This window comes from Adelges cooleyi, unplaced genomic scaffold, assembly GCF_023614345.1.
Source record: "Adelges cooleyi isolate 19-005CV unplaced genomic scaffold, UGA_ACOO_1.1 ACOO_flye_CR_arks_rails_tigmint_CR_PRNA_62, whole genome shotgun sequence".
Lineage (NCBI taxonomy): Eukaryota > Metazoa > Arthropoda > Insecta > Hemiptera > Adelgidae > Adelges > Adelges cooleyi.
In genome coordinates, this window is record NW_026096318.1 from 3,075 (window position 1) to 17,491 (window position 14,417).

The window sequence follows — 14,417 nt, forward strand, 5'->3', positions numbered from 1 at the left end:
GACGGTATTGGTTATAATAATAGTTTATTAATGAATATACTTGTATATTGATATCGAAACATTTAGATTAAATCTGTAACTCTCTCCAGTTCTGTTTTATACAATCCTGACGGAAGTAGCAGATCTACATAATACTCCATTCGTGTCTCGTAGGTTGGCAAAACGCCGTCTGCCGTAATCGTCCCCTCAAACACTATAATGCAATTTAATACTTCATTACATCCTTGTGTATATCTAAACCCAGGATTTAATGCACGCGTTATTATCCCGAGCAATTTGCATTTTGTGCTTTCGCCATTCTTGCACATTCGGGTGTCATCTGAAACCATACAATATAATAATTATTGAATAGAAATAAAATCGTTAAATACTACAAATTTATGACAAGAAATAATAAAAAGTATATAAAATATTCCGAATCTAACTAAGTGTTAAAAAATAAATACATTAGCTTTTGCTTGAATCATGTGGTTGCTATTGCTGGACTTTAGACTACAGTCATTGTTCTACTCATTTAAACGTATTTTTGTTTTTATTGTTTACCCATACTAAATACCAACATACGCATAGATAGGTTAGGTATAGGCCAAAGTTTTGTTGTAACGACGTTTTAAAAATAGCGATAAATATTATAAAAATGCTTACTCATTTGACGATGTAGAACATGGTGGAATATATTATGTATCAGCGTATGTCTGTTGTTTACTGCCGTGTCATAGTCAATTGGGTCTATAATATCATACAGATGATGTATTTAGTTTTATTTTTAACATTAAAATTATACCATGTAAACTATAAATAAGAATTTTCAACTTTTTCAATTGACCATTATTAATATGGTCTTATTTAAGCACATTGTACAACTGTAATATTCACTCAAATACTACCTAAATAATTGTTCTGGAGAAAACTGTTATACATACCACTTAAATCAATTGTTGGCTCTTGTACTGTAACAAAGTATAGTATATCCCGTTCTTGGGATATTACTAAATCAAAAGCTATAATCAAAACATTAAATCCCCATTAAAATGTGTCATTTTATGTAAAATTTCACTGCCTAACATAAAATATCACAAAAAAAGGTCATTAATAATCATAGTTACTATTAATTATAAGTTATGCAGACGATAATTTTTTACCTTTCGCCCTGCCTCTGTTTACCAATAACGCAGGAACTAAAAAAAAAGATTCGATTTTATAATGATACTGTTAATACGTGCCATATATATTTAAGTAATCGACAAAATCTTTTTAATTAAAAAATGAAACTTTTATGTACATTTTGTGTTTAATCAAATTTGGTTTTGATATAAATTTACCAGCTTGTAATATTAATTGAATAATAATAACACCGGTAATTTTAGAAAAAAAAAAACAATTTAAAACTACATCTTTAGTATATTAACATGTAGAATTACGGATATCCTCTAAATAGTTTGTTAGTTATAAATGTGTACTGTTAATGAAATGTAATAAAAGTCAAATACACGTTAGTACTAGAAAACATACACAATAATACTTGATATTCGACGCACAATTTAAGTAAAAATAAGATCAGATAAAGAGAATATCATGCATCGGCAAGTCGTATCATCTTATACCATTTAACATCGATCATAGGTATATTATTAATAGTAATATAATTTGTATTATCATTAAACATTGTGATTTTGATTATATACATGTATACATATTAGGTATAGCTTGAAAGAGGAACTGAAAAGGTGATATCACAAAAACTAATCAATTTTTTCAATCTTGGATACAGATTTGTAAGGGATTTTCATTCCAACATACCTAATAGTAATAACTTACAATAATATATATATTATACACATTATTACTAACAACGTCTTAAAGAATACTGTCTAATACAGGGTGTCTCACAAAGATTAGAAAAATGAGATAACTCTTGTTCTAGTGAATGGTGTAAGATTTGTTTTTTAAATAAATTTATACTCATTTGCACTATAAAATAAAAACGAGGTTTTTTTTATCGCAAATAACTGTTTTCGGTTTTTAATAACTTTTATATATATTATTCAGAAAAATTTGATGAATATTTAGACTCGTCGATAACCAGTTTTTAATAATTTCTTTAATTGTTATTTAAATTTAAAGTTAGAATTGGAGGTGCATTGTGGTAGGTCCAGTTCACTACTTTGCAGGTCTATGATATTACCTAATCATATAAAACAATTGTAAATTACCTGGCGGAAAAATCAAAACCTGAATTCGCGCTGAAAAAACACAAATAATTTGCTTAAAAAAAAAAAAATTAGTGCATGCGAGTTGCGTGAACGTTTAATGAATTAATACAAATTTAACGGTTCCTTAGACATCAATTTTTAAATGAACGATTAAATGTACTGATAAAGTGTACAACATGACAAACGGTATTGATAGTACAACAAAACTATACGGTAAGCAATGGCAATTTAATAGCCTAATATTGTAAAAACGAGTTTACTGAAAACAAAAATATTAATTTACACATAACAATACCATATGAGTATGCACGAATGAGACCGTTGACCAGTTGGTATTTTTGATCTGGAATCAAAGAACAAAAACAAATTATTAATAAATTCGTTAAATAAACTTAGCAATTACAATTCAATATTTAATAAAACATTAAAGTGAGGTAGACATAGCACAGATAGTCTATAATTTTAGTGGAGGTTGAAGAAGTTTAGGGAATTTTAACAAAGGTGTGTTATGTGTTATTTTCACTACAAAAATGACTAAATAAATCATGAAAACAATTGCATACATTAAACCGATACCTTTAAAGCTAACACAAACTAATCTACAAAGTCAAAATATATTTAAAACACGTATAGATCAAATAGATCATGTAATGGTAGACTACCGAATTAGATTAAGCACAAACGACGTATTAATAATGATAAGTGTACACAGAAAATTAACAAAGAAATATTGAAAGGAAACTAGGCCAAAGATTACAAAGAAAAAATAATTGAGTAGTTAGATGCCTCAGATAATGTTACCTACGGATATAATTTACATTTGGAAAATAAATGGAAACTGCAGTCAAAAGATCCGCAGAAGAAGTATTAGGCCATGAACTAAGGAGAAGAAGAAAATTATGACTTTTATTAACAATGAAATGAAGGTATTGTCGAAAGATAGAGATAGAGCACGTTTAAAAGTGGTACATGACCTAACATCCATCTTTTAAGTACAATGATAGTTAAGTAGTAGTAAGAAAATTAGCTCATACTGTAAGTTATAGCATACTGTACTAATTTAGGAGACATACATATAATAATTATGATGTGATCATTATGGATTAGATAGTAGTATTTTCAATTATTAACAATATAAATGCAGGAAATTGGTTAAAATAACAGGAAAATCTAAACGTGCTGAGATAGAATTCTGCCTTATTATATTAAACGTATGGCGCCGTTTACAGTTTAGATTGTGCCTATTTTTTGTTTTTTTTGCCAAACTTCATATTTCCTGTAAAATGATTTTTTTTTCCTTAATTATAATATACTATATTATTAAATATATAAACACTCACTGTCAGTTAAAATGCTAAGTTTGTTGTCTAAAAACAAAACAAATTTTACATAATTAACAAATACAATAAACAATGTAGTCAAAGCGATCATAAAAGGCTGGATACACAAAAAAAAACTCGTTCGTGTCACGGGACACGCGTTTGGAACGAAGTCCCTTTCGTATGAAGGTTTGGCATAATTAGTCATTAACGTGCTAGGCTCTTATTCTCTCTACCCACCCCTCTCTTTAATTTTTATTACTGATGCAATAAATAACTATATTTATAAATTTATTTGCAATATATATATATATAAATATATATATTTGTTTTTAAAAGTAGTAGGAATAATATATCAAAAATGTACGTCAACCGATCTCAAGTACATTTCACGACGAATTCAAATCTGTTTTCATATTACTTATCAGATTAGTGGTTGAACCTGTGCGATGGAACAAAAAATGTATCGTATATTGACTAAAATGACTTTTACTCATAGACAAAATGATTTAAATTAAAAATAATACCTTGAAGCTTATACAAATTAACCGGTCAATTTATTGACATTGTCAAAATTTATTTAAGCCAATTTTTTCTTAAATATTGCCTATACAAAACTCCTTAAAAATGGTCTGTATGGAGCCCCCTTGACTAAAGTTAAATTTTTAAGTCACGTTTACTTTATAAATGTTTGACTTTGCTAAAATAGTTTAAATAAGGAAGTATAGAGTATTTTTATTATATATACATGTCAGTTCAAATTAAATTTAAGTAAAAAAATATAGGCAGTTATTTACAGGCAATTTAATTTGTTTGTGATCAGGACAAAGCGTTAAATTATTTAATGAATTTGAAACAAAAATAGTTCAACAAAAAGTAACACAATATAACGACACAAATGAATAAATTTTCAATTCCATATAATGAAATAACGTTAAAATTGCCTAAATGACTTTAAAAAAAATAACAATAATTTTAACTCACTGGTCTTACAAATCTTAACACGGCATTCTGGAATAATAAATTATATTATCATAATTTCGTAAAATATCAAATTGTCAGTGAGGTCACAGTTCTACAGTAATTATTATAGCTGAAAGTGATAAAAATCCTCTTAAATAAATGCTTTGGTGCGAATCTGTAGGTAGTATGTTTAATCCATTGCATTCCAAACTAAGCACTTTTAGAAAGTGTTAAAGGGTCAAGTGTGCCAAAATTTGCATCGAAGCGTTTAATTAAAATTGATATAGTTAGAGATAAATATGAGTCTTATAAATCTCAGTTCCGCAACGATACTAAAAAAATTTAATAAAATATGATTCAAATATTTAGGTAGTACCGTCTTGCGTTGCGCATTTTATATTGTTTATAACAATGCAAATAGTAACCGCAATTAAACAGAAAACTTGTAGCTTAGTCATTTTCAATCAATACCTAAAAAAAAACAGTATAATGTCAAATTCAATAGTAATACATAAAATATGTGTTTAAACAAAATTGCAGTAAAGATACTTTTTGGAGTATTCTAGAACTATAACATGGATAGTCCATATCTTCTTCTTTTTTGCCTTACACTCCCAATTACATGGGGTCGGCCACCCTAGTCCTTCCATAGTTGATTTCCCTGGCATAAACTCAAATTGATTCTTCGATATTTTCTTATCTACAATCTATTGCCAAACCTTCATACTATGACTAATCAGTTTTATACCTCTAAAATTGTCACACTCCTGCACATCTTCCTTGCCCTTAAATATTGGTATCAGATTACTTTTATCCACAAATCCGTCATTTTCCCATCTATATACCAAAACCTTATTAAGGAAACCTGTCAACCACCCTAACATGGATAATCATACAAAAAATATTAATATATTATCATCTCACTCAAGAAACAGAATGTAGAAAACCAATGTGGTGTGTTTGTTTCCGGATAATGTTTTTAAAAAATGACCATCCTAAATTTGTCCTTATCCGAAATTATTGTATATTATTTAAATTTCTCACACTTTAGGTAGGTCTTTTGTAAAACAGGAGTTAAGTAATTTGCCCACGTCATTGTTATGAAAACAGCAAATAATTTCTATTTTTTATTAAAGGACTTCATAAATTCTATTATTCTAATATTTTCTAAATTCGATTGCCATTTAAGTAGCCCAAATCACGGAGTACAAATTTAGAGTAGTGCATCATTCGAATAAGACATTACATAAGTCTAACATTTAAATACCAAATTTTTCGAGTAAAAGTTATTCAAATTCTTTTTTATTCGAATAGTTTTTAAAAATATATATTAATATATTTCATTCGACTAACTTGTAAAATAATTATTCGAATAAATATATAAAAACAATAATCGAATAATATTAAATTTAATTTTAGATTTTAAAAGTTAGGAGGCGGGGGGATAGACGTAGATAAAAATATTACTACACTCCGCCTTTTCTTCTGCCCTAAACTTGACATTTCAATAACTTTAAAAATAATTATCCAAAACTGGTTATCGACATGTCAACATTTTTAGTACTTTATTCTCAATCTAATAAGTTAATGAAATAGCTGTTGTTCATAACTGGTTTTATATTGTGAGTTATTTTGTAATTTAAACTTTGTTCAATAGTAGTGTGTGACACATACATTTTATAATTTTTGACATTTTTATGTCTTTGCTATCGCACACACGCGGAAAAACGACACCGACACCGGTTATCACAAAGAAAAATAACAGCTGATTGGGGGTGAGAGATAGGGGGTAAGAGATGAGGGTTGGGGTGAGAATAGGGGTGAGAGATAGAAAGTAAGAAATAAGGGTTCAGGGTGGGAATGGGGTGCGAATAGGTATGAGAGATAGGGGTAAGAGATAGGGGTGTGAGATAGGGATGAAAGTTAGGGGGTTTGAGATAGGGTTGAGAGATAGGGAGTGATAGATAGGGGGTAAGAGATGAGGGTTGCGGTTGTGGGTGGGAATGTGGTAGGAGCATATATGTTGTATTCACGACGTTCAAAATAGAAATGAATAATAAATTCAATAATTTAAGGGGCCGAATTCTCTATGAATTGTTTTGGGTCAGATATTATAAAAACACTAAAATATTAGCCAGAAACTTGATATATTTACTAGCCACCTTAGATACATAAAAATGTATGCCGTGGTGTTGCGGACTCGTACGCAAGCTGTTAAAATACAATATGTAATACCTATGTGAAAACCTTGAATAGAGCCTTGCAAACCATTCGGTTTATAAACCGTTTTTTAGATATTTTCGCGTACCCCTACTAATTTTTAATCCAACCATACTATTATTCGAAATTTTAAAAAAAGTGGAGTTAATCGGTTTAGAATCTGAGCGCCTCAAATATAGAAATATAACTTTTTTATTCAAAAAGACTTATTCGATTAGATTTAGAAAGATTTATTCGAATAATATCCAATTTTTTCATTTGAACAAATAAATAACACGGATAATTATTTTAAAAAATATTATTTAAATAGTTTGTAAGTGTTTTTTTCAAGAAATTGTGTTTGGAAATATTATTGCGTAGAATTCTAATATGTTCTACATTTAGGAAATATATAAAAACAGTATATTATATAGAAATATTTTATTTTATTCGAATAGTTTTAAAAATAATTATTTAAATTTTTTTTTTCATTTGAATAAATTGTGTAACGCTTTTTTTAATAAATTTGTATGCGAGTAACTATATTAAATTAATTTATCAGTACCACCCAGACCGGCATAAATATATTGTATTTATAAATGCATAGTATTTTCAATTTCGGATCAGACATTTTTTGTGTTAAAAAAACTTGGAGATTTTGGTTAATCTGATTGCAAAACTTTGATTTGAGATAATATAAGGTATGTCTACTGTGAGGGTTCTAAAAACTATTATTTTTTTATAGTTTAACTACTCATATTACCTGTTATGATTTGACAAATTGTTGGATTCGTGTACGTTACTGAAATGAACAAAATCAAGTGTTGGTGTAATAACAGTGATCGTACCTTCTGTATAAATACAACGTAGTTATAGGCGAGTCGCATAAAACACCGAAAACAAATCGGCAGAACCGTATTTTTGCCGAAAAATAAATTATCCAGAAACACAAACTAACAGAACTGTATTTCCACCGAACTACAAATATAAGAACAGTAGTGTAGCCGACACTTATTTTAGTCGAAAATAAATTGTAAACATTGTTTTTAATTTAATTAACACTATTTATGTAAGTTGTAGAGACTGATAGCCATTACTTAACAATCGATTGTGGGCGGCGGACTCTGTTACCGAAATTCTATATAATAATAGTTATAAAAGATAGGCTTACTTGCCTTATTAGTTTGTATCCACTGGCATATAACATCGAGTCGAAGTAAATGATTTTCAAATGTGACTTCTTTATTGAAAACATGCAATTTTATAAAATAAATGTTGCTTTATTAAATCCTTTTCGATTCTCTTGACCGGTATTTAAGGCTATCATGACTAGGTCAAGGTCTTAAATAATGGCATTCCAGTTTTATGTATATATCTCTTCAGTTTCCGATTTTAATACTTTTGCAGAAAATAAAGTATTGTTAAAAAGATAAAAACCGTGTTTAAGTTCCAACAATGCCTAATACCACATAATGATAGTGTCGCATTAATATTTAGATCAATAAAATATAGCCTCCGAACTAAAATACTAAAATCTTGGAACGTTCAGCATCGAGAGTGAATTTTAAAAATCATTAGACTTCAAAGATATTATCCGAACTTTTGCAAACGAAAAATCGAAGAAAAAAAGCTAAGTATGGATGAAAAGGATGAACAAGCTGACAGTTGCAATGATACCTAGTGATTGATTTTTTAATAAATATAAATGTATATTTACCTATTATCAAATTATTTCAATTTGATATGATTATAAATATTGTTTTTAATATCTAATATATAATATATATATCTAACTTGTGACATCACTAAGATCTAAGTGAAAATAGCTACGATTACTGGAAATAACGTTCCACGATATACACTTCTAGTTGTTATAGAGAAAGCTAAATAAAGCATAATATTATACAAATTAGGAATAATCCATTGCTCAACGATTAGAAGTGCGGCATGTGATCACTGTCCAAGCCTTGGAAAACCAAATTAAATTTTTTTTAAAAACTCAAAGAATGAAGTTGACAATTGTATCCAATGATACGACAATCGAAATAAGTGTGTTTTATACACATTATTAATAAGATTAACCGAATGCCGCCATTTTAAGACGTACGCTTTTATAATCGCATGAAATAGGACTGTTGTTTTGTCCAAAGTATTATTTGTTTGTTAATAATTCTACCCTTTTTGTTATAAGGATGAAAATATACTCAGAAATAATAAACACTTTATAAAGATAAGTTAATCTGTTTAATATGCATAAATCAGCACTGTGGCATTAAACGTGACGGACTAATTTCCAGAACGACACCTAGCTATAAGACACATCCATGTCCTAAGTAAACCGACGAATGCTTTAAATTCAATCATATCTAAATGGTCTACAAAAGTGGTTGATATGCCATATTTTTCGCTCAACTCCGTAATTTTTCCATTAGTTTTATCAAGTATATTCGACAAGAGCGACAAATATTTTTCTTGGCTTATTCTTGAAACCTATAATACCAGTTAAGGGATAAAATGTCACTATTATTGTCTAACATCTTATTTATATGGATTTCTAAATTCTCCTTTGATCCAACCGGTGCGGTGCTGGTGTTTTTCCTAATGTATGAAATAATAACAGGTATACGACGACGGTATTGGTTATAATAATAGTTTATTAATGAATATACTTTTATATAGATATCGAAACATTAAAAGTTTAATAGATAAAACAATGGTTTTAACTAAAATACAATTTTTCTTATTAGATTATATCAAATTTTGTTTCATACAATCCTGACGAAAGTCTCAAATCTACATACTCGATCTTTTCTACCGGTTTAACGCCTTTTGCTTCCAATCCTATAACGCAACTTAATACATCATTACATCCTTGTGTATATCTACGCCCAGGATTTAATGCACCCGTCGCTACCCCGAGCAATCTGCATTTAGCGATTTCGCCATTTTTGCACATTTGGATGTGATCTGAAACCATACGACATAATTATTGAAAAGAAATATAGGTAATCGTTAAACACTACAAATTGATGACAAGAAATAATATAAAATATTCCGGATCTACCAAACAGTTAAAAAATAAATACATTAGCTTTTGCTTAAATCATGCGATTGCTATTGCTGGACTATTGCTATTACTGGAAAAGTATTTTTGTTTTTATTGTTTACCCATACTAGATACCAACATACGCATAGATAGGTTAGGTATAGGCCAAAGTTTGGTTTTAACGACGTTTTAAAAGTAGCGTTAAATATTATAAAAATGCTTACTCATTTTGTGGTGTAGAACATAGTTGAATATAGTATGTAAAACAACATGTCTGCTTTTTACTGCCTTGTCGTAGTCAATTCTGTCTATAATATCATACAGATGATGTATTTAGTTTTATTTTTAACATTAAAGTTATACCATGTAAACTATAGATAAGAATTTTCAACTTTTTCAATTGACCATTATTAATATAGCCTTATTTAAGCACATTGTACAATTGTAATATTCACTCAAATACTACCTAAATAACTGTTCTGGAGAAAACTGTTATACTTACTACTTAAATCAATTGTTGGCTCTTGTACTGTAATAAAAATAATTACTCTTATAATTAAGGGTCCAAAAAATGTAAATAATAAATCTTATTTAAGTTTATTATTTTAGTCATAGAATATGACGTATAAATCCAATCAAGCATTTATGGACAATAATTATCGAGCTAATGTTTTAAAACGTGACCACCAATAAAGTCGTTAGCAATCGAGAGAGATAGAAAAAGCTTGCTATCTTGTAAGTTTTAACTACTAAACAGTAATTTAAGGTTTAGAAAAGTCGATGAGTAGATACATTAAATAAAAAAATATAACACTGGAAAATGAAAAAAAACGTGCGTATAAGTAGGCCATGTTACCCTTTTCTATTAGACACAATATAATATATTAACATATTATTATTATTATTATTATTATTATTATATATATTAGTTACTTATGATAGCTGATAATGCTTCTAGTATAGTCTTTTCTCGGGTTATTATTGTATCGAAAACTATAATCAAAACATTAAATCCCCATTAAAATGTTATATTATATGTAAAATTTCACTGCCTACCATAAAATATCACAAGAAACGTCATTACTAAACAAAGTTACTATTAATTATAAGTTATGCAGACGATATTTTTTTACCTTTCACCCTGCCCTGGGGTGCCATTGACGTGGTAGCTAAAAAAGAGATTCGATTTTATAATGCTACTGATAAAAGGTGCCACATATATTTAAGTAATCGACAAAAGCCACAACAATCGAAAGCTTAATTACAAAATGAAACTTTTATGTACATTCTGTGTTTAGGCAAATTTTGTTTTGATATAAATTTACCAGCTAGTAATATTAATGGATTAATAATAAAACCGGTAATTTTAGTAAAAAAAAAACAATTTAAAACTATATCTTTAGTAGGTAGGTATATTAATATGTAGATTTACGGACATCCTCTAAATAGTTTGTTAGTTATAAATGTGTAGTGTTAATGAAATAGAAAATAACTCAAATACACGTTAGAACTAGAATAAATCTTGATATTTGATGCATAGTTTAAGTAAATATAAAATCAGATAAAGATAATATCATGCATCCGGCAAGTTGTATCTTCTTATACAATTTAACATCGATCATAGGTAAACTACTAATAGTATTATCATTTTTATTATTATTAAACGTTGTGATTTTGTCTATATTCGTATATGCATATATACATATTAGGTATAGCTTGAAAGAGGAACTTAATTTATACTCATTTGCAAAACACGACGTTTTTTTTATTGCAATTAACTGTTTTCGTTTTTCAATAATTTTTGAATCATTTTTTCTTTAAAATTCAAGATGACCATATTTTATTCAGAATAATTTAAAGAATATTAAGACTCGTCGATAACCAGTTTTTAATAATTGCTTTTAATGTTATTTAAATTTTAAGTTATAATGGGAGGTGCAGTGTGATAAGTCCAGTTCATTTCTTTGTAGATCTATGATATCACCTAATCGTATAAAACATATTGTAAATTACCTGGCGGAAAAATCAATTTCTGAAGATTCTCTGAAAAAAAAAACACAAATAATTTGTTTGTTAAAAAAGGAAAGAAAAAGTAGTGCATGCGGGTTGAAACGTGGCAAACGGTATTGATAGTACAACAAAACTATTCGGTATGCAATGGCAAATCAATAGCCTAATATTGTAAAATTGAGTTTACTTAAAACTAAAATAATAATTTACACATAACATTACCATCTGTGTATCTTTGAATGAGTTGGTTGACCAGTTGTTCTTTTTGATCTGGAATCAAAGTACAAAAACAAATTATTAATGATTTCGTTAAAAAAACTTCAGTAGTTACCATTCAATATTTAATAAAACATTAAAGTGAGGTAGCCATAGCACAGATATTCTATAATTGTATATCAATCTAACGGAGGAGAACAAAAGGATGGTAGCCATAAGATAGAGAGAGGCAAACAGAATAATTAGGATAAATAAACGATTGTGGAAAAGGTTCTTCGAAAAGGTGAACAAGATGAGGAAAGGTTTTAAGTCGAGGCATATCATGGTAAGAATGGAATATGGGACTATGTTAACAGAAAATGACAAAACAGCGAAGGCATCCAAGAACATGTTTCAGACACTCTTAATACAACTTATAAGACATAACGTACCAGCCTTTTGTCACCAGCCTTTTTCAATATAGCACTAGAATTAGTTATGAGAGAGACCTAGGCTGGAGCCACAGGAATCAAAATAAAAAATGACCAGCACCTGGTAGTGGCAGGATATGCAGATGATGTTATAAAAATGGTGGAGAGTGAGGAAGACCTAATGAGAACTACTAGCTAATTGATAGAAGTATATGTGAACAAATTTGATTAATGAGAAATGAGAAAAAAACAAAGTACATGATAGTCACGAGACATAACCGTGAAACGAGACAGTTGGAAATGAATAATTATAATTTTGAAAGGGTGAAAATGTATGTAAACGATGAGAGTATATTAGTAAAGTAAAGGTTTAGAACAATACATTTAATTCATTTATATTAAAAACGTGTTTTAATAGATATAACTTTGTATGCATACACATATTAGGTTGGGTTAATATAGTTTAATTGATAATCTATCTATTGATTATTTATCTACCTTATCACATCTCATCATATATAAATAACAGTTTGATTTACAAATCTTGTCATTAATATTGGTTAAAATAAAATTTCGTGAAAATATAACCCAAAAAAAAAAGGGAATTTCCATTTTTAAGTAAATTTTATAATTTAGCAAATATTCAGAAAATATAATTATACACCACTGCACTGGCCACAATATGATATTATTTAAACATCCACCTTTTAAATACAATGATAGTTAAGTCACAGTATAAAAATTTGCTCATACTGTAAGTTATATCATATTAACTTCGTTTATTTCAAAACACGTTTTTCTAGAAAATGCTCTTCTTGCACCCAGCCGCTCAATTATGATGTGATCATTATGGATTAGATAGTATTATTTTCAATTATTGACAATTTAAATGCAGGAAATTGGTTAAAATAACTGTTAAATCTAAACATGGTGAGATGGAATAATTCTACCTTATTACATTAAAAGTATGGCGCCGTTTAGAGTTTAGACTATGCCTATTTTTTTTGCCAAACTTCATTTTTTCTATAAAATAATTTTTTATTCTTTTCTCTCAATTATGATATACTATATTATTAACTATACAAACACTCACTGTCATTTAAATCATTAAGCATGTAGTCTAAAAACAAAACAAATTTTACATAATTAACAAATACAATATACAATGTAGTCAAAGCGATGCTAAGAGGCTAGATACACCAAAAAAAAGGTTGTATAACAAAATGATGTAACGATTGCTTGTACTATCTTTAGTATGTGGCACTCTACATTGATTTAGTCTTTAATTTTGATAAACCACTAACCGAATGTTGGCTAAAACTATTACTGCTACATTTGTACACCATTAAAAAAAAATAATAATAAATTGTAGGTTATGTATTCGAGGTATTCGAGGTTACTAAATTATAATCTTGATGGTAATTTAAAATACCCCTAATATTGCGGGATTAATGGTGGTATTTTTTATTAACTAAAGTTAAATGTTTGATTCACGTTTACTTTATAAATGTTTGACTTTGCTAAAATAGTTTAAGTAAGGAAGTAAAGAGTATTTATACGATATATAAAAAAATATTGTTTGGAAAACGTATATAAACATCTTCTCGTTTTGTAGATCACAAACACATTAATGTAGCACATGGCAGTTCAGTTTATATTTTAGTAATAAAATATTAATAGGCAGTTATTTACAGGCAATTTTATTTGTTTTGTGATCAGGACAAAGCGTTAAATTATTTAGCGAATTTGTAACAAAAATTAACACAATATAACGACACAAATGAATAATTTTTCAATTACATATTATGAAATAACGTTAAAATTGCCTAAATGACTTAAAAAAAAAAATTATAATTGTAACTCACTGGTCGTACAAATGTAATTACGGCATTCTGGAATAATAAATTGTTTTATTATAATTTCGTAAAATATCAAATTGTCAGCGAGGTCACAGTTCTACAGTAATTATTATAGCTTAAAGTGATAAAAATCCTCTCAAATAAATGCTTTGGTGCGAATCTGTGGGTAGTAAGTTAAATCC

General features: G+C 28.3%; 1 protein-coding gene across 1 annotated transcript; it reads right to left on the bottom strand.

Moving 5' to 3' along the window:
• Positions 1-212: 212 nt before the first annotated feature.
• On the bottom strand, positions 213-13,491 carry LOC126844088 (uncharacterized; the record flags this gene model as incomplete). The annotated part of the gene is made up of 6 exons (XM_050581943.1): positions 13,470-13,491; positions 2,509-2,556; positions 1,143-1,178; positions 924-1,001; positions 646-729; positions 213-319 (listed from the first exon to the last, which is right to left on the bottom strand). Coding segments are annotated over exons 1-6 (375 nt in total), but the record flags the coding sequence as incomplete, so codon positions are not given.
• Between the last annotated feature and the right edge of the window lie 926 nt (positions 13,492-14,417).